The 22210-nt window shown below is 37.4% G+C and overlaps 1 protein-coding gene across 2 annotated transcripts in view; it reads left to right on the plus strand.

Annotated features, from left to right (window-relative positions):
• The window catches only part of SPRED1 (sprouty related EVH1 domain containing 1), a 123832-nt gene extending 107901 nt beyond the window's left edge, over window positions 1–15931 (plus strand). For both annotated transcript variants that reach the window (XM_004421395.3, XM_087424892.1), the window contains 2 exons: window positions 7526–7627; window positions 10891–15931. In XM_004421395.3, the coding sequence (XP_004421452.1) occupies window positions 7526–7627; window positions 10891–11541 (753 nt within the window). In that variant the 3' untranslated portion in view covers window positions 11542–15931. The remainder of the gene's footprint in view (window positions 1–7525; window positions 7628–10890) is intronic.
• Window positions 15932–22210: the final 6279 nt, after the last annotated feature.

Genomic DNA, 22210 nt, shown 5'->3' on the forward strand with positions numbered 1-22210 from the left:
CAGAAATCTTACTTCATCCTACATCAATCCTTTAGTCCCATAGCATAATTAAGATTGGAATGCTTCTGTTTCTCCTTATGTTCCTACTATGTGATTAAAGTGCTAATGAAAGTAAAATTTCAGAGCTAGGAAACAAGGCCTGGATTGAGATAACCTCTTCAGTCCTTAATTGTTTTTATTAAACTTGCTTCTCTGTTTAAGGCACTACTAAATAGGCGGTTCAAGTTGGATCTATCCATTTAAATTCCTTTTTGGTTTTATTTTTTTTTATTATTTTTTGTGTGTGTGAGGATGATTAAGCCTGAGCTAACATCCGATGCCAATCCTCCTCTTTTTGCTGAGGAAGATTGGCCCTGGGCCCTAGCATCCGTGCCCATCTTCCTCGACTTTATATGGGACACCGCCACAGCATGGCTTGACAAGCGGTGCGTTAGTATGCGCCCGGGATCCAAACTTGCAGACCCCGGGCCACCGAAGTGGAGCGCACAAACTTAACCACTACGCCACCAGGCCGGCCCCTAAATTCCTTTTTGAATTGAAGGATACAAAGTTTAATCTGGTAATTGTACTTTTAGGAATTTGTGATGCAGATATTGAGATATTGGACGTGTGTATTAAAGATGAACATATAAGGACATTTGTTGCAATATTGTTTATAACAGCAAAAGACGGGGGAAAGCCTATATGTATATTAATCAGACTAGTTAAATAAATTAAAAGTCATCCATTCAATGGATTATTAGGCTGCTATTAAAAGAATAAGGCAAAAAAACTATATGTATAAGCATAGTAAGGTATCCATAATGTATCATTAAACATAAGAAAACAAGGCACAATACAAAAGTTCCTATTTAAAATTTTTAAAGATCCACATGTACACACACATGCATGTGTGTGTGTAAATTAATATGTAGCCAAAAAGTGGAAAGTACAACCAGAGTGGTATATTTGTTACAATTGATGAATCTACACTGACACATCATAATCACTGAAAGTCCATGCTTTACATTAGGGTTCACTCTTGGTGTTTGTGCATTCTCTGGGTTTGGACAAATGTATAATGACATGTACCCATCATTATAGTATCATATAGTTTCACTGCCCTGAAAATCCTCTGTGCTCTGCCTATTCACCTCCCCGTAACCCTCCCCAAACACAACCCCTGGCAACCACTGATTTTTTTTACTTTCTACATAGTTTTGCCTTTACCAGAATGTCATATAATTGGAATCATCCAGCATGTAGCCTCTTCAGATTGGTTTCTTTCACTTAGTAATGAGCATGTAAAGTTCTTTTTTTTTTGGTGGGAAAGACTTGCCCTGAGCTAACATCTGTTGCCAAGCTTCCTCTTCTTGCATGAGGAAGATTGTCACTGAGCTAACATCTGTGCCAATCTTCCTCTACTTTATATATGGGATGCCGCCACAGTGTGGCTTAATGAGCAGTGCGTAGGTCCTTGCCTGTGATCCAACCCACAGAGCCCTTGAACTTAACCACTAGGCCACCGGGCTGGCCCCTGTGTCTTTTTTTAATACTGAATAATATTCCATTGTCTGGATGTACCACAGTTTATCCATTCACCTACTGAAAGACATCTTGGTTTCTTCCAAGTTTTAGAAATTATGAATAAAGCTACTATAAACGTTTGTGTGCAGGTTTTTGTGTGGACATAAGTTTTTGAATCCTATGGGTAAATACCATGGAGCTCAACTGCTGGATCATATGGGAAGAGTATGTTTAGTTTTGTGAAAACTGCCAAATTGTCTTCCCAAGTGGCTGTACCATTTTTCATTCCCACCAGCAATGAATGAGGGTTCCTTTTGCTCCACGTCCTCCCCAGCATTTGGTGGTGTGTTCTGGGTATTGGCAGTTCTAGGTGTGTAGTGGTCTCTCATTGTTGTTTTAATGTGCATTTCCCTGATAACTTATGGTGTGGAGCATCTTTTCATATGTTTATTTGCCATCTGTACATCTTCCTGTTGAGGTCTTTGGCCCTTTTTTTTTTTATTTTATTTATTTTTTTTTGGTGAGGAAGATCAGCCCGGAGCTAACATCTGATGCCAATCCTGCTCTTTTTTGCTGAGGAAGATTGGCCCAGAGCTAACATCCCTGCCCATCTTCCTCTACTTTATATGGGACGCCGCCACAGCATGACTCGACAAGCAGTGCGTCAGTGTGCACCCAGGATCCGAACTGGTGAACCCTGGGGCCGCCGCAGTGGAGAGTGCGTGCTTAACCGCTTGCACCATGGGGCCGGCCCCAATCAGGTTGTTTCCTTATTGTTGACTTCTTTCTTTTTCTTTCTTTTTTTTGGTGAGGAAGATTGGCCCTGAGTTAACATCTGTTGTCAATCTTCCTCTTTTTGCTTGAGGAAGATTATCACTGAGCTAACATCTGTGCCAGTCTTCCTCCAATTTGTATGTGTGATGCTGCCACAGCATGGCTTGATGAGTGGTGTGCAGGTCCGTGCCCGGGATCCAAACCCACAAACCCCAGGCCACCAAAGCTGGCGTGCAAACTTAACCACTATGGCACCGGGCCGGCCCCCATTATTGTTGTTTCTTAAGAGTTCTTTTAATATTTTGAATAACAGTCCTTTATCAGATATCATTTACAAATGTTTTCTCCCAATCTGTGGCTTGTCTATTCATTCTCTTGACATTGTATTTTGCAGAGCAGAAGTTTTTAATTTTGGTAAAGTCCAGCTTATCATTTCTTTCTCTCATGGATCATGCCTTTGGTGTTGTATCTAAAATGTCATCGCTATAACCAAGATCATCTGTTCTCTTCCATTGATGTATTTGTCTCTTCTTTTGCCAATTCCACAGTCTTGATTAATGTAGCTTTATAGTAAGTCTTGAAGTCAGGTAGTGTCAGTCCTCCAGCTTTATTCTCCTTCAGTATTGAGTTGGCTCTTCTGGGTCTTTTGCTTCTCCATATAAACTTTAGAATCAGTTTGTTGATATCCACAGAATAATTTGCTGAGATTTTAATTGGGATTGCATTGAATCTATAGACCAATTTGGGAAGAACTGACATTTTGGCAACATTGAGTCTTTCAGTCCCTGAACATAGAATATCTCTCCATTTGTTTAGTTTTTTGATTTTGTTCATCAGAGTTTTGTAGTTTTCCTCATATAGATCATGTACATATTTTGTTAGATTTATACCTAAGTATTTCATTTTGGGGGTGTTAATGTAAATGGTATTGTGTTTTTAATTTCAAATTCCGCTGGTTCATTGTTGGTATATAGGGAAGTGCTTTGCTTTTCCAAGATATTGGTCTGTAGTTTTTTGGGGTTTTTTTTGGTTTTTTGGGGGGTTTTTTTGGTGAGTAAGATTAGCACTGAGCTAACATCCGATGCCAATCCTCTTTTTGCTGAGAAAGATGGGCCCTGGGCTAACATCCGTGCCCATCTTCCTCTACTTTATATGGGATGCTGCCACAGCATGGCTCGACAAGCGGTGCGTTGGTGCGCCCCCGGGATCCAAACCTGTGAACTCCGGGCTGCCAAAGCGGAGCGGGCGCACTTAACTGCTACACAACCGGGCTGGCCCCTGTAGTTTTTTTTTTTGGTAATGTTTTTGTCTGATTTTAGTATTAGGATAATACTGGCCTCGTAGAATGAGTTAGGAAGTATTTCCTCTGTTTCTATCCTCTGAAAGAGATTAGAGGAAGTTGGTATAATTTCTTCCTTAAATGTTTGGTAGAATTCACCAGTGAACCCAGCTGGATCTAGTGCTTTCTATTTTGGAATATTAATATTGATCCACTTCTTTAATAGATATAGGCCTATTCAGATTGTCTGTTTCTTCTTTTGTGAATTTTGGCATATTGTGCCTTCCAAGGAATTGATTCATTTCATCTTGGTCATTAAATTTGAGGATATAGAGTTATTCATATTCCTTTATTATCCTTTTAGTGTCCATGGGATCAGTAGTGATTGTCGCCTCTTTCATTTCTGATGTTAGTAATTTGTGTCCCCTTTTTTTTTCTCTTAGCGTGACTAGAGGCTTATTAATTTGGTTGATCTTTTCAAAGAACCAGCTTTTGGTTTCATTAAGATTCCCTAATGATTTCCTGTTTTTAACTTCATTGACTTCTACTCTAATTCTTATTATTTCTTTTCTTCTCCTTACTTTGGATTTCATCTTTTTTTTCTAGTTTTCTAAGTGGAAACCTAGATTATTGATTTTAGATCTTTCTTTTCTAATATATGCATTCAGTGCTATAAATTTCCCTCTAAACTCTACTTTTCGTTGTATCTCACAAAGTTTGATAAGTTGTGTTTTCATTTCCACTTAGTTCAAAATACTTTTTAATTTCTCTTGAGATTTCTTCTTTGACCCATGTGTTATTTAGAAGTGTGTTGTTTAATCTCCACATATTTGGGGATTTTCCAGTTATCCTTCTGTTACTGATTTTATAGTTTAATTGTTCTGTGGTCTGAGAGTAGACATTCTGTGATTTCTATTCTTTTAAATTTGTTAAGGTCTGTTTTATGACCCAGAATGTGGTCTGTCTTGGTTAATATTCCACGTGAACTTGAGAAAAATATATATTCTGCTGTTGTGGAATGACATAGTCTATAGCTGTCAGTTATATCCACTTGATTGATGGTGTTGTTGAATTCGACTATGTCCTTACTGATTTTTCTGCCTGCTGGATCTGTCCATTTCCGATAGAGGGCTGTTGAAGTCTCCAGCTGTAATAGTGGGTGCATCTATTTCTCCTTGCAGTTCTGTCAGCTTTTGCCTCAGGTAATTTGATGCTCTCTTGTTAAGCACATACACATTAAGGACTGTTACGTCTTCTTGGAGAATTAACCACTATCTCATTATGTAATGTCCTTCTTTATCACTGATATCTTTCCTTGCTTTGAAGTCTGCTCTGTCTGAAATTAATACAGCTACATTGGTTAATGTTAGCATGAGATATTATTCTCCATCCATTTATGTTCACACTATTTGTGTCTTTATACTTACAGTATGTTTTTTGTAGATAACACATAGTTGGATCTTATTTTTTGATTTACTCTGGCAGTCTCTGTCTTTTGCATTTAGACTATTAACATTCAAAGTAATTACTGGTATAGCTGGATTAATATCTACCATATTTGTTGGTTTTCTATTTGTTGCCCTTGTTCTTTGTTTCTATTTTTGTCCTCCACTCTTTTTCTGTTTCTTGTGGTTTTAAGTGAACATTTTATATGGTTCTATTTTCTCTCCTTTTTAACATACCAATTATACTTCTTTTTTTCTTTTTTCAGTTGTCACCCTACAGTTTTCAATATACATTTACAGCTAATCCATGTTCATTTTCAAATAACACTAAGACACTTTACATGTAGTGGGAGTGCCTTATAATAACAAAATAATCCTAATTCCTCCTTCCCATTCCTTATATCATTGTTGTCATTCATTTCACTTCATATATAAGCATATATATACATAATCATACATGATAGAATACATTGTTGCTAATTTTTTGAACAAACTGTTTCCTGTTAGCTCAATTAAAAATAGGAAAATTAAAGATTTTATTTTCACTTATTCCTTCGATGCTCCTCCTTTCTTATGTAGATCTAATTTTCTGAACTATATTATTTTCCTCTTCTCTAAGAACCTCTGTTAACATTTCTTGTAAGGCAGATCTACTGGCAACAAATTTCCTTGATTTTTGTTTGCCTGAGAAAGTCTTTATGTCTCCTTCACTTTTGAAAGGTAATTTTGCAGAGTACAGAATTCTAGGTTGGTGGGCTTTTTCTCTTACCAATTTAAATGTTTCACTCCTCTCTCTTGCTTGCATGGTTTCTGAGGAGAAGTCAGGTGTGATTCTTATCTTTGCTCCTCTATAAGTAAGATATTTTTTTCTCTGGCATCTTCCAGGATTTTTTTTTTATCTTTGATTTTTTTATAGTTTGAAAATGATATACTATGGTGTAGAGGTTTTTTTTGCATTTTTCCTGCTTGGTGTTCTCTCTCTGAGCTTCCTGGAGCAGTGATTTGGTGTCTGATGTTAATTTGGGTAAATTTTCAGTCATTATTATTTCAAATATTTCTTCTGTTTGTTTCTCTCTTCTTCAGGTATTCCTATTTTGTGTATGTTACACCTTTTGTAATTGTCCCACAGTTCTTGAATATTCTGTTTTGTTTTTTTCAGTCTTTGCTTGCAGTTTTGGAGGTTTCTATTGCTATATCCTCAAGCTCGGAGATTCTTTCCTCAGCCATGTCCAGTCTACTAATAAGCTCATCAAAGGCATTCTTCATTTCTCTTAGCCTTTTTGATCTCTAGCATTTCTTTTTGGTTCTTGACTAGAATTTCTCTCTCTCTGCTTGCATTGCTCATTTGTTCTTGTATGCTGTCTCCTTTATCCATTAGAGCCCTTAGCATATTAATCATAGTTGTTTTAAATTCCTGATCTGCTAATTTCAGCATTCCTGCCATGTCTGGTTCTGATGCTTGTTCTGTCTCTTCAAATTTTGTTTTTGTCTTTTGGTATGTTTTGTAATTTTTTTCTTGATAGCTGGACATAATGTACTAGGTAAAAAAAAACTGCTGCAAATTGGCCCTCAGTAATGTAGTGGTAAGGTGTGTGGGGAGAGGAAGCGTTCTCTAGTCCTGTGATTAGGTCTCAGTCTTTTAGTCTGAGCCTATGCCTCTGGACTGTGTACTTCACAAGTATTTCTCAGTTTTTTCTCCCCCACTTAGGTCGGTCAGATGGTTAGAGTTGATTGAGTTGCGTATTTTTCTTCCCCAGGTCAAATAGTCTCTGATAATACCCCAGCAGGTCAGGCTCTGGTTAACTAGTTTCTTCTGAGGGCAAGCCTTGTTAAGAACAGAGCGTTGTGGCATATTTCAAAATAGTTCCTTTTCCCCTCCGCCTGCTGGAAGCATGCAGGGGATTTTCCTCATATTTACTGTGGGAACTTGGTTGAGCTCCTGGAGAAAAACAGAAAACTTTGGGGGCTTTACTATGACTGGGTACCCCTGGAGTTTCTAGCTCTCAGAGTTGTCCACACTGAGCTTCCAGCAATTCGTCAATTACAGCTCAGGTTTTGCTACCCCAGCGCTGGTTTCTGCCGCTATTTCTGCTTACAAGTCTCTGCTCTAGTAAGTAAGCTGTGACTCCCTTTATTTTCCCATCTTTCTCTCCAATCTTGGGGGCAGTGGTTTGCACTGTGTCCTCCTCTCTCTTATGGATCCAAGAAGAGTAGTTGATTTTTTTTTTTTTCTGTTCATCTTTTAACTTGTTGTTAAGGCAGAGTGGCAACTTCCAAGCTCCTGACATGCAGAACCAGAAACCAAGTTTGTTATTACTTTTTCAATTAAATTTTAAATATATAAGGAAAGACCTAAGTTTAAATAATAAATAGGATGACCAAATAATGCTTTTTATTAAAATATTTTGAAAAGCTTCACTACTAATAGGTTATGAAGTTTTGGAATATACACTGTATATAGTTTTATTAAAAATAAGAAATGTATTTTTTGTCACTTAAGTAGAAATTGTTTGTATTTTAGATAACATTCAGTCATCCAGGCCTAGACATTCAGGGCAGAAGTATAGAATATGTACAGCGGCAAATATCCAAGGAATGTGGAAGCCTAAAGTCCCAAAATAGGGTAAGTAATCTTAGTTTATCTTTTGATATAGAATGTAACTAATTAACATATAAGTGAAGTTTTTCACTTCTTCTAATTCTCCATATAGTTGAATTGTACTAGAAAATTATTTGTGTGTGTAAATTTACTACATATATGCTATTACTTAAATTCCATCCAGATTTCTGGTTTGAGTCTAGGGGATTGTCCCAGTGTATTTATCTCACTGTATAGGAATTGTATATTGTTTTGTTTTTTGTTTTTTTGTTGTGAGGAAGATCGGCCCTGAGCTAACATCTGCCAATCCTCCTCTTTTTTTGCTGAGGAAGACTGGCCCTGGGCTAACATCCATGCCTGTCTTCCTCTACTTTATATGGGACGCCGCCACAGCATGGCTGACAAGCAGTGCGTCGGTGCACACCCCAGATCCGAACCTGGGAACCCTGGGCCTCTGCAGCGGAGCACGCGCACTTAACTGCTTGCACCACCGGGCCGGCCCATGTATATTGTTAATCTAATGGACTGCATCCATCACTATGCCTTTAGCCCAGACCTGGAATTTTTTGAGCCCCAATTCCAAATATCTGGGGAGTAGAAGTTTGCCCCAACCTGGATCAGATGCTTACTTGTAGACTAGTCACCGTGTCCAGGGACTGGGACTAAGAGATACAAATATGATTACTAGAAGCCTACTTGTATGGGTCAAGGGAAGGGTCATTTTGATTTAGACCCCATTTGATTTATCCCCCAAAGATGTACTTTGCTCCCTGGCCTCAAGGAGACAATCTACCCAGAAGTGTTAGAGAGAAAGAGTGTCTGTATGTGGGATAGTGTGTTTTAAGTCATCTTCAGAGACTTTCTTAGAGCCAAGCTGTAAAAAGTGTATGTCTTTGTATTAGTTTACTAGGGCTGTCATAACAAAAATACGACAGACTGGGTGGCTTGAACAAAAAAAATTTATTTTCTCACATCACACTTCTGGAAACGGAAGTCTAAGATAAAGGTGTTGGCACATTTGGTTTCTTCTGAGACCTCTCCTTGGCTTGCAAATGGCCACCTTCTGGCTGTATCTTCCCATGGGCTTTCATCTCTGCACCCAGAACTCTTGTGTCTCTGTGTGTTCAAATTCCCTCTTTTCATGAGGACACCAGTCAAACTGTATTAAGGCCCACCCTAAGGGCCTAATGTTAATTTAATCACCTTTTTAAAGGCTCTATCTCCAAATGTAGTAACATTCTGCTGTACTTGGTGTTGGGCCTCAACATATGAATTTTGGGAGGGGGCAAAGTTCAGACCATAACATTCCATCCACTGGTGCCCCAAATTCATGCTTTCTCACGTGCAAAATATATTCACTCCTTCACAACAGCCCCAAATTCTTAACCCATTCCAGCATCAATTCTAAGTCCCAGATCTCATCTAAATATATCTTCTAAGTCAAATGTGGGTGAGACTTAAGGTATAGTTCATCTTGAGGCAAAATTCCTCTTCACCTGAGAACCTGTGAAACAAGACAAATTACTACTTCCAAAATAAATGATAGGAAAGGCATAGAATAGATATTCCCATTCCCAAAGGGAGCAATCAGAAAGAAGAAAGGAGTCGTTGGTCCCAAGCAAGTCTAAAACCTAGCAGGGTAAATTCCGTTAGATTTTAAGGCTTGAGAATAATCCTCTTTGGCTTGATGTTCTGTCCTCTAGGCCCACCAGGGTGGTGGCCCCACTCCCCTTGGCCATGACCATAGGTGATAGCATCATTCCTGGGCCCTAGGCTTCCTGGCCCACTGAAACTGAGGAAGTGGCCCCATCCTATGGAACTAAGGAGGAAACAGCCCCACCTTTGGGGTCATTCTTCCCTTTTCTTAAAGGATAACACATGTTCTCAGCCACATAGCTCTATTTGCCAGTCCTGTAAATCCTAGAAGTCTTCCTTCATTTCATCCCAACTCTGTCCCCTTTGGTCCAAGGTGGTAGCATTTCAGCTCAGATGATTGATTAGATCCATGAGTCTAATCCCTTTAGAGGAGTCCTATGATCTCTTTATTTTATGGTTGTCTAGCCACACCTTTGGTATTCTTTCCAGAACGTGCTTTCTCAATTTTTGCAATATGGATAGGCTGAGAATTTTCCAATTCTTCAAATTCTGGTTCCTTTTTGCTTAAAAATTACTACTTCAGTTTATCTCTTCTTAGATTTTACTATAAGCAGCAAGGAGAAACCAGGCTGCACCTTCAACACTTTGCTTTGAGGTCTCTGCTAAATATCTAAGTCCATCACTCACTCACAAGTTCTACCTTCCACAAAACACAAGAATATAGTTCCTCCACCTTCTTTACCACTTTATAACAAGGATCACCTTTCCTCCAGTGTCCAATAATATGTTCCCCATTTCCATCTAAGCCCTCACCAGAAGCACCTTTAACATCCATATTTCTACCAACAGTCTCTTTAAGGCTACCTAGGCTTTTTATGACATGAACTTCAAGACTCTTTCAGCCTCTACCCAGTTCCAAAGGCATTTCCACATTTTTAGCTATTTGTTACAGCAACACCTCACTTCTTGGTACTAAAATTTGTATGAGTCAGGGTTTTCCAGAGAAACAGAACCAACAAGATATGTATATATACAGAAAGATTTATTTTAAGGAATCAGCTCATGCAATAGTGGAGGTATATATCTAAAATCTTCAGGGTAAGCTGTCAGTCTTGAGATCCAGGGAAGAGTTGCAGTTTGCATCCAAAGGCAGTCTGCTGGCAGAATTCTTTCTTGCTCAGGGGTGGTCAATTTTTGTACTATTAAGGCCTTCAGCTGATTGGATGAGGTCCACCTACATCATGGAGGATAATCTGCTTCATTTATAGTCTACCAATTTAAATGTTAATCTCATTCAAGAAACGTCTTCACTGGGGGCCGGCCAGGTGGCACAAGTGGTTAAGTGTGCGCACTCCACTGCGGCGGCCCGGGGTTCACCGATTTGGATTCCGGGTGCACACCGACACACTGCTTGTCAAGCAATGCTGTGGCGATGTCCCATATAAAGTAGAGGAAGATGGGCATGGATGTTAGCCCAGGGCCAGTCTTCCTCAGCAAAAAGAGGAGGATTGGCAGATGGTAGCTCAGGGCCGATCTTCCTCACAAAAAAAAAAAAAGAAAGAAAGAAACGTCTTCACTTAAACATCCAGAATAATGTTTGATTGAATATCGGGGCACTTGTGGCCCAGCTGAATTGACTCGTAAAATTAACCTTCACAGTCCTTATTGCAATTTTCATCTCTTTCCTTTAGGTTCCTTTGAAATCAATCCGACATGTCAGCTTTCAAGATGAGGATGAGATTGTCAGAATAAACCCTCGAGATATCTTAATACGTCGCTATGCGGACTACAGGCATCCTGATATGTGGAAAAATGACCTGGAGAGAGATGATACTGACTCCAATATTCAGTTTTCTAAACCAGACAGTAAAAAATCAGACTATTTATACTCTTGTGGGGACGAAACTAAGTTAAGTTCACTCAAAGACTCTGTGGTATTTAAGACACAGCCTTCCTCATTAAAATTTAAGAAATCAAAACGAAGAAAAGAAGATGGTGAACGTTCTCGCTGCGTATACTGCCAGGAAAGGTTTAATCATGAAGAAAATGGCAGAGGAAAATGTCAGGATGCTCCAGACCCTATTAAAAGATGCATATATCAAGTTAGTTGCATGCTCTGTGCAGAGAGCATGTTGTATCATTGTATGTCAGACTCAGAGGGAGATTTTTCTGATCCCTGTTCATGTGACACTAGCGATGACAAGTTCTGCTTACGATGGTTAGCCCTAGTAGCTTTGTCTTTCATTGTACCATGTATGTGCTGCTACGTCCCTTTGAGAATGTGCCATCGTTGTGGTGAGGCATGTGGGTGCTGTGGTGGGAAACATAAAGCTGCTGGATGAAAGGATCCAGGGCCAAAATGAGCTTAAATCTTTGTTTCCAGGAATTAGCTAACTTGGATTTGTGGAAGCTTTTGGCAAGCAATATGAAATCTTGCCTGGTATCATTGGGGCCACACATGGAGGAAGCAGAACTCTTCAGTTCTTGGCATTTCACAGATGCTAGCCATGCCTAACTTTTTCCCTTGAGTACATGGCATGTTTTGTTACAGGTTGTAAAGAGTATTTGCAAAAGGAAACCATTTCTGGTTATTGGCTATAAAAAGTGGGCGTAAAATATGATCCAACTAAAAGGGATTTTTGGCATTTTTGTATATTTGTGCATTAGGTGATGGGACTTTTAAAGGTTTGAATTTTAAGACTAAAAGTGCACTAGGGGACAGTTGATTTCAATCTAAGAAAAGTTAACACTTGGGAATTGTAAGAAGTAAAATAAGTGCAACTAAATCATTTATTAGTTGTTTTTTGAAAGCAGTTTTATGTATATTATAACAAATGTTTATATTTAACTAAAAATAAGGTACGAATTATTACATATTAAACTTTTCTTCCCCTTCCTAGTTCTAAGGTAGATGTACATATATCTACTATCACATTCCATTATATTTTGAATATTTTACTCATCTAGTTAATAACGTTTTTATTCCATGTGAATGATTTGATATTTTCATCCTCATTTCCCTTTGGCGACAGTTTATATTGAGTTATATCTGTACATTCTGGTAATCTAAAATCCTTAAAAATATTCTAATAGCCTTGAGTGACCAACTTTTTTTTAAAGCACAGATGTAATTGTCTAATGTTCTGATGGGAATGTAACACTTATTTTTATATTAAAAGAGACTGAGTAAACATTATAGAAAAAAGTGAGGTTTTGGGGTTGTTGTGTTTTGTGGTATTCAACCAGCAAGTTGTTTTCTTTCAGTTTCCTCCTTTGAAAAATTATATTGCATTTACAAATGTTTTACAAGGCAAAAAATGTAACTGGATAGTCATTATAAAACAGTTTTCTCCTGAGATCTCTATTCATCATTCTGCTAAATGACAATATGTTCAGCTGTGTTACTAATTTTTTAGCTTAATTCTCAGTACTTATTATTCACATAACAGTAACTTTTCTCAGTTACATTTTATTTTATTTAAACTGCCAAAAGCAAAATTATTTTACGTTAAAGTGTGTGCTAAACTATCCCAGGAATGTATTTAATCCAACATTGTGAATGAAATATCTTGTACATATAAATTTATTTCTTTTGCAGAACATTGTATTACTGGATGTTTTATTTACAAAGTAGTTGGATAAATGTTCCAACAAATTGTTTAAAGTACTTTGGGGTCAAATTGTCTTTTTTAAGTGTTACATTAAAACTCTAACCAAGTAAGGGGTTCTTTAAGAACATTCCCTTGGATAAAGTTGAGAAGTGTGCCTTTTTTTTAATGGCTTAAAGTTTCAGAAGTGATAAAAACTAAAATCACACTACCATTTGAAGCTTATTTTCTATGCAGGTTTTAAAGTGTCATTTATGTATCATTCTTTTTACATATCACATTTAGGCTTGTGTTCGCTTTCTTCTTTTGACCCAGATCAAACTGAACAATGTATATAACACTATATCTGTCTGTAAAATACTTTTTTTTTAAGAAAGCATTTATATTTATATGACAGCTTGAACTGACAACATTGTGTATATAGATCATCTTGAAGTATTATTTCACATTGAAAAGAAGAAAAATATATTGTTAACTATAGATGTTATGAAGAAGTTATTTCTAGTTTTGTACTAAAAATCAATTGGATGAACTAAATCCAAAACATGACACTGTAGCAGCAGTTTTAAGTCTTATTTTTACTGTTTATATATTTGGACGCTGCTACATCAGATGATCTTCATCCCTGAAGTTTTCAGCTAAACTCAGTTTCCTAGAATAGACTGTTAACTTTCAAAATTACTTTTTATTGGTGAAATAGAAATATTGGTTTTCCTTGTGAATGAATTTTCATATTTGTAAGTGCTGAGTTTATAATTCAGGTTTGAGCAAGGTGTGAATAACTGAAGAAAATAACTTGCTGGCTATATGGGAAAATGCTGTGGACATGAACTGTGTATATACTTCCGGGAAGAACAAATTTAATCATTTCTCCTGTTAAGCACTAATCGGTATAGTGCAACTCCTGGTTCCGTACTGTATTTTATATGCAACATATATGCTTTAAAATTTTAATGTTTGTGCATTAATATTTTCAATTTGTTTAACCACTTTGCTGCTAAGATTTTGCCGTCCCATCCCCGTTTTTTCCTTTACAATTTTAAACAAGTTTCTTCATTAAAAACTATGGTGATGAAATGGTTTTTATTTCACCTTGGATCTTTATAGTTAGCACACTCAGTTTCCCAATCAGTCTAGAAGACTAACTGATAATATAATGTTAACTGAATCCCTATGTGGAAATCTTCTGGAGTAAATTAGAATTCTTATGTGAAAACAAATGGATAGTTTGAATTTCTTAAACATGTGTATAGGTATGTTCAGGAACATTTTCTCGTTCTGCATACAGATTTGGCACTGCCAATTGGCTTTTCCTTTAAAACCTTTCTCTTTGTTTTTAATCTAGTAGTATAAGCAAATGGCTAAACAACTGCTTAAGTAATAGTAAATATTGAAAATGAAATCATCTAGATGCCATGACAAGAAAGATTTTGGTCTGGTCTGATGGCTTGTTGTGTTCAGAATTGATAATTCTTAAATGATTTCTCTGCTGCCTCACAGGGGAATCATTTGATTTCTGAAGAAATATGAGGTGTGGAACTTCAGCACCACCTACTGGGTGATTTATAGACCAGAGACATGAGGTGGCAATCAGGATCTGACAGGGTTCGTCAACTACCAGTACTAAAGGGCTGTTTAAGTGGTGGCGCCCTCCAAACGGGGAAAGCAGGAGTACAAAATATCTCCAAGGAACTGTAAAACCAATCTTTTCCCTAATGTGTCTTGTTGGTCACTGAAAGATTTTAAGCGCTTTTTCTTACATATCCTGTTTTAACATATTTATTGATATTTGGAACTGGCAATCAAACTTAATGGATGTGCCGAAGCATTTATAGAACCGATTCTTTTAACTCACAAAAGCCACTACCAAAATGGTGTTCTTATTTTTCCTCCCATTACCAGTCAGGGAGAATTTTTTAAAACAATAAACCTGTATTTCATCATGACAATTTCAGAAAGTATGTGTATGTCTCTGGGATGATGTTGGGGCACGGGTTAAAATTTAAAGGGGAAAACTTGAAACTACCTATTTTCATTGGTTATTCAGCAGTGCCTAAAATGAACTTTTGAAGTAATACAAATGCACTTTCAATTCATGTGTATAGTGCCATCTGATATCTTGGGTAAGTCTTGCTTTTTCTTTTCTTTTTCTCTCCCCCTTAATTGAACACCACAGAGATGTTGCTTAATATCCATATAAGTCTCCAAAGTACAGGAAACGTGTACTTTCCTCCAGATGGGCAATTTAAAAAATCTTAAGGATATTTCTTTTGTTGAAATTTACTTTAGGTATTGTGATTATACTTTGGAATATGTGTTTAAGGTTGGGTTTTTAATTTTAGCCCAAAGATACATTAAGCAAGTGTAACTTTTTTCTACATAAAACTTTGAAAACTTTAGTTACCTGGAAAACACAGATTCTTCACTAAATATTTTCATTCTTAATTTGACCTCCAGGATCACATTTCTAAGTATAAGGGAAAGCACTAGAAACTTGCATTATTGTTGCACTAAAAAAAAAAAAATTGGTCTATGGCCAACTTAATGGCACCATAAGGTGTTTTGCAGTGAGTCAAAGTATACAAAAAGAAATCACAACCTGAGATGATTTATATAAACCAAAAAATAAAGGGCTTTAAGATATTAAGGTACTGTTTGCCTAGCAGCCAGGTGGTTATAAAACTTTCATATGCTTGATACACTGATGTTAGCCATTGTTCCTGAAAGCTCCTTAAATTGCATAAGTTGCTAGTTTTGAAATTTTTCAAGAATAGTCTAATTGAAAATCTTTGTATTAAGATACACATAGATTTTTGTGAACATTGCCAGTATGTAGTGTCATTTGCTTTCTATTCTTGACCTCAAAAGTGCCTCACTTGTATATTCTTTCCATTAAAAGCTTGACTGCATTCTTTCTAATAAGCAATGAAAAGTTGTTTAATTCATATCATAATGTATCTCCTTGGATATAGATGACTAGCTTGATAGTTTTGGATATATAATGTAAATATGCGTATATAAGTTTGTAACTGTTTTTGTTACATCATACCCGTGTAATTGGACATATCAGATGATATAAGAATTTGTTTTAATTACCTGATTAAACCTATCATGAAATATGAAAGGACTTTTTCTTACTCTTCTGGAGGATAACAAACTATCACATAAGATGAGGATGATTACAGGAGAAAGGAGTAGCGCAAGTGGAAGCTTTTGATCGTAGCCTTCTTAAGGTGTATTTTTAACTAAAAGTTCATGTATGGTTCATCTTAACGACTTATTTATTCATCCTTGATTGTATCCAGATTTTTTTATAGTCTGTTACTTAATACATTATATTTATTGGTTTGGGAACATGTTACAGCTAAGTCTGGATTAACCACCTTAAATGATAATGTGGGAAATTTTTAACCCAGGACGACTACTGATTTTTTGTGTGTCCTAGTCAGTTTGAGAGTTTCACTTAACTTGTAATATAAACAAAAATAACTAATAATCAAAATGAAAAATTATTAGGACAGTACTGTACTCAAAAGTGATAGTGTATTTCAACACTAGAATAACTTGGATTACTATATGTCATATATATATATATGAAAAATCAAGAATTAACTGTTTATACCTTTACTATGAATTATGAAATGTAGTCTCGTGCTTATTTACAGGTTTTCAGAAATTTGCTTTATATTCTTCACATCAAATTAATACCCACAAGTAAGAATAGTTTTTACATCAGAGAAATTAGACCTAGGATTTCTGCTTGGCCATCAATATAGTGCCATGCACACGGTGGTCCTTAAAGAAAAAAACGTTGGTACTAATATTATGAAAGCTGGAGTCAACTCCTTTAAAATTAATTGCCCTAAGACTTGGAGTTTTAGGGAGATCCTTGAAATAATGGCTCAAAAAAGATATTCTTAATAAAAGTCTAACAAAATCATGGTTGAAATGGTGTTTTCTTTTGTCTAGCAGTCTTTATTTTGGTTATGTAATATATTTTAAATGATCACTTGTAGTCCTCAAATAACCCTATAATGTAAGTATTATCCCCTCATTTTACTAAAGAGGAGATTTAGCCTTCAGGAGGTTAAAAAAATATTCCCAAGGTCACATTAGAGGCACCAGGAGTTAAACCAAATTGTCTTACTCCAAAACCCATGCTTTCAGTCACAATGCACGATATGTTTTATTACAAGGGCCACATAAGTACTTCATAGAATAATCATATTCTGTTAAAATGAAATTTTATTTAAGATGGAATAATTTTATAAGGAAATAATTTCTTAATTCTCCCTTTTGTTTCATTTCTGGGCCCCCTATTCATCTATCTCAGTAGGTTGTGGCACACTATCCACGGTATGATGTGATGGGGATCCTTAAAATTGGGAAAATAAAGTTGTGATAATGCTTCAAGATACATCAATTGTGTGCTGATCAATAAGAAACACTAGAGACATATGTAGAGTCCAGTGTGTGGTGGTGGTCATTTTGCTCAGTTGATATTTTTCCCTAAAGATTTTGAGTCGGAGAGATTCTTTTTCACCAAAGCAATGATACTGCCTCTTGAGACAATGGAAAACAATGCTCAAATGAGTCTTCTACAGTATTCTGTGCTCTTTCTTTTCAAGTGGTGAGCCATCCGAATGTCAGTTATTCCACAAAGCCTGTCTTTGACAAGAGTTACATTTAGTATCAGGGCTACTTCCTACACATGTGTCAGAATGATGAGGTTAGTGTCCCTTCTTCCTTCAAACTTAATTTTAACCTGAAAATAATTTGCAATAACCAAGAGGCTGTGTGCAATTTGGAAAGTAGGACAGGCAGAATTTCAGAATTTCTAATATTGAAATAAGGTCATTCTTTCTGGACGATAAAACTTAAGGAGACCTGTTTAACCTTCATTTCCGTTACTTCTTAATTTTGCACTGCCAAATTGTAAGATAGATATTAATTTAAATGTTTTTTTTTTCTTTTGAAACGTATTGTGATACAGAAGATCTTATGGATGTTACTTGTCAAACATAAATCCTTTTTGTGCCCTCCATATTTTCCTCCCCCCTTTTCCCTGTTACAGGAATAATGTCTCCAACTTCTCCAAATCTGTGAGGGCAAGAATTCATAGAGAAGATGTTTCAATGGTAGCCTACAATTTTTTAAATTCTTTTATTCTTCCCAAGAATGGCCAGCAAGCTTGAATGTGTGTCTTTCATCAGTAGGGGAATCCAGTGCTTCCCTCTCTCTTAAAATGTAAGTGAAAACAGTCGTATGAATTCATGAGCTCCCAGCTAGTAAATAGTTCTTGTTAAAGTTCTTGTTAAATTATCAAAGTAGAATACACAGAGAGAGCACGATACTCCAAAGTTCCAAGAAGGAAATAAGGATCCAAACCAAATTACTTAAGATTGCTGATACAGTTTAGTTCACTGATGCTTTAGGGCTGGGAGGCACCTTAGAAATACTACAACACCCTTATTTTACAAATGTAGAAACAGGTCCCAGGAGGTTAAGATAGTGCAAGGTTATTTACTTATTTGGTAACACAGCCTGTACCTTAAACCCAAACACCCAACTGCCTAAAGGGCAGCTCTTGCAGGCACCTCAAATTCAATGAGCTCAAAACTGATTTCCCCCATTGCTCAAACCTTTTTTTTTCCTTCTCTTCTGTGGTGACACCACCGCACATCCAGTAGTCTAAGCCAGAAACCTGGTCATCATCCTCAATTTCTCGTTTTCCCTTGCTTTTCACCATCAAGTCTCAATTTTCTACAGTTCTATTCCCTAAGTGTCCCTCAAATCTATCTGTGTCCCTCTGTCCTTACTGACACTATCCTAGTAGAAGTCATCTCACACTACTGATGTTGGGGTTTTGGCATTGAATCACTTGGACGTCTTTAAAAAGAAATGGTCTATATTATAAATATGATTGGAAGGTGAAATTATTTTAGACTGGAATGAAATGGTGATAAAAAGTTGAGATCTTCAGATTGAGATATCCCCAGATTTAAACAAAAGAAATGGTTTGTAGTGGGATTGAGGAATTGAATGATGGCTACTTAATAGTTCAGCACCCAGGACCAAGTAGGAGATTAAGAGCAACTTGAACTATAAAGTACAAATTTACAGAAATGGTTAACTTAAACTGTGTGTATGTTGGTAGTGCTTGTTTTCTGAGAGCTTGGGTAAAAGAAAAGAGTCCATTACTGGAAACCTTTGGAATCTTACTGCTGATAGCATTATAAGTCAACAGTTCCATAATCAAGTGAGCCCATATTCAAAAAAGGTTTCTTTGCCTTTTACAACTCATTCTTTCCTAAAGCAACGTAAAAAGTAGCCTACCTGGTACAGACTTTTTTCCCTTTCAAAGGTTACAGCTCCAGGCAAGGCCAACTACTTAAAGGATGTTGGGGAGGTACTGTTGCATATGCATATCGAGGAGTCAGGGAAGACCATGCAAATAAGTGGGGAAAGAACCGTGCAATTTAAAGGAAAAGCAAATGAAAAGGCTCTAAATAAAAAGGAGCTTGGCTTGATGAAGGAACAGCAAGGAGGCTGGTATGACCGGAGCGGGCCAAGTGAGGGAGCTCATGAAAGGAGGTAAAGTCACAGAGACAGCAGGTGCCAGATCTCATGGGGACTTGTAGGTCATAGGAAGGACTTCAGGTTTTATTCTGAGGGTGATAGAAATCCACTGGCAGGTTTTGAACATTTTGATCATTTCGTGATCTGGCTGCTATGTGGCTTTTTTTTTTTTTTTTAACAACAAACTCAATGCTGGTTTCAGATGTTGGGCTGGTATTGTATGACCTCAAGCTTTTTCTTGACCATTCCAGTGAAATGCTCTCCAAGTCCCCCACGACCTCCACGCTTCTCAATCTGGTGGCTGTTTCTTAGATAGACCTCACCGCACTGAGCAGCTTTTGACGCGTTCTTCACTTCCTTGGCACTGTGCTATCCTAGTTTCCTCCTATTTCACTGGTCCCTCCTCTCTTTGCTAGATCCTTCTCTTTCCTGTCTCTACAAGTTCGAATTCCTCAGGGTCCAGTCATAGATTCTTCTCTAGCAATACTCCTCTCTTAGGCGATCTCATCCAATCTCATAGTTACCTGTCGTATATATGCTGGTGGTGAGCTCAGATCTTCTGCTTGACATCTCCACATGAATGTCTCAGGCATTTCCATTCCAATAAGGCCAAAACAGAACTGATTTCCCCCTCCAAACCTGCTCCACCTCAAGTCTGCCTCATTTTAAGAAATGATCGTAATTTACTCAGTTGCTCAAAGAATTACTGTCTTTTTTCCTCAATAGATTGCGAGGGTCCGGCCCTGCGGTGTATCGATTGAGTGCTCGCGCTCCGCTGCTGGCGGCCGCAGTTCGGATCCCGGGTGCGCACAGACGCACCGCTTGTCAGGCCATGCTGTGATGGCGTCCCCTATAAAGTGAAGGAAGATCGGCTAGATGTTAGCTCAGGGCCAGTCTTCCTCAGCAAAAAGAGGAGGATTGGCATGGATGTTGGCTCAGGGCTAAGCTTCCTCACAAAAAAAAAAATAGATTGCAAATCTGAACAGTTCTCACCACGTGCACCACCACCACCATCTCAGTCCAAGCCTCGATTATCTCTTGCCTACACTTCTGTAACAGCTTCCTGCTTCCACTCTTTCACTGCTAGGTCTTTTATTTTTAGAATTGATGTATTACCTTATGGTTATTGAATATTTGTCTTTTCCGTGATCATAGTTTCAGAATTGTTACTGTACATTTTTTTCTCAATTTGACAGTTATTTCCCTTACTCTGTTCCTTTCCTTCCCACTTGTACTTTGTGAGCAGGTAATGAGGAAAGAGAACCCAACATTTATTATATGCCTGTTAGGTACCAGGCACTGTGTTGAACATATTCACGTATATTATTTAATGCCTCAATAACTCTGTGAAGTAGGTATGATTACTTCCATTTCACAGATGAGGAAACTGAGGGCATACAAGAAATTAAGAAACTGACCTACATTCTTACTTAAGTGTAAAAGCTTAAATTCAAACCCTGTTCTTTCTGACTCCCATTCTTTCCTGTCCACTGCTCTGCATCTGTAGGGTTTTCCTCCATTGTCCCCTCCTTAAGTCCCTCGTCTCTTCTCTGCTTTGACTTCTATTCTTTTATTGAATTTGCTTAATCTATCTTTTTTCCTTGCGATTTGCTGCCTTGGTAGTTTCTCTCATTATTCTGCATTTTCTCTTACACTCACTGACCTATTCTTACCCACAAATGACACTCAAGTAATACTAGATTTTCAAGGGACAGTCTATAGGATTAGTTTCATGACTGCCATCAATAGCAAAGCCACTTAAAGATGTTAAGTCTATACTTTCAGGACTTGGAAAGAAAATGACTAACTGGAAGGTCAGGCTGAGCCTCTGTAGCATGTTTCTGCAATGCCTCACTTCTGAGAAAGGCTGTTAAATTGCTTTCTGGCAATGGGGCAGTATCAAGTCGATTGTGCTTACTGAATGATGGCATTCATCCATTTCTTCCTGTAGTTTGATCTGCAATCGATGAAAATCATCTCTTCTTCTGATGACATAATATAGATTTAAGGTATGTATCTTAATAGAGAATTTCTCCTTTTCAGTGTTTAAAAATCATTTTCTTCTATATGAATGGCTTTTCATCTTCTCCACTTAATTTTTAATATGAGTAAGCTTAATAATACAAGACAGTGTTTTTAACCAGAAATAAATTATTATTTATTATTAGTAGTAGTGGTAGTATCTAATTTTCAAACATCCCTTTGCTTCTCAAGAAGTCATCTGATCAGGAATTTATAAAAGAAAACTGAATCAAGAATAAGAACTCTGGAAAAGTGATGTTCAAGACTTAAAACAACCCTTGGACCACCAAACTTCAACCAGCAAGAAGCAGGCTGAGAAAACTGTGCGGCCTCCAAAGGCCCACTTTGGATGGAGTGATGGAGGATAATAAAAAAGGAATAACTTCCTGGAGTAGGCTGAATAATGGCCCCCAAAGATAACAGGTCTTAATCCCCAGAACCTGTAAGTGTTACTTTATATCAAAATGTGGTCTTTGCAGGGCGAGGCCCAGTGGCCTAGTGGTTAAGTTTGGCATGCTCCGCTTCAGCAGCCTGGGTTTGGTTGCCAGGCATGGACCTACATTGCTCGGTTAGCGGCCATGCTGTGCTGGCGGCCCACATACTAAGAAATAGAGGAAGATTAGCACAGATGTTAGCTCAGGACAGATCTTCCTCAGCCAAAAAAAAAAAAGGTCTTTGCAGGTATGACTAATTTAATGATCTTGAGATAGAGAGATTATCCCGGATTATCCAGGTGGGCCCTAAATGCATTCATAAGTGTCCTTATAAGTAAGAGAAAGAGTTGACACACATAAAGGAAAAG

This window comes from Ceratotherium simum, chromosome 3 (genome assembly GCF_057802395.1).
Source record: "Ceratotherium simum simum isolate JZ-2026a chromosome 3, ASM5780239v1, whole genome shotgun sequence".
NCBI lineage: Eukaryota > Metazoa > Chordata > Mammalia > Perissodactyla > Rhinocerotidae > Ceratotherium > Ceratotherium simum.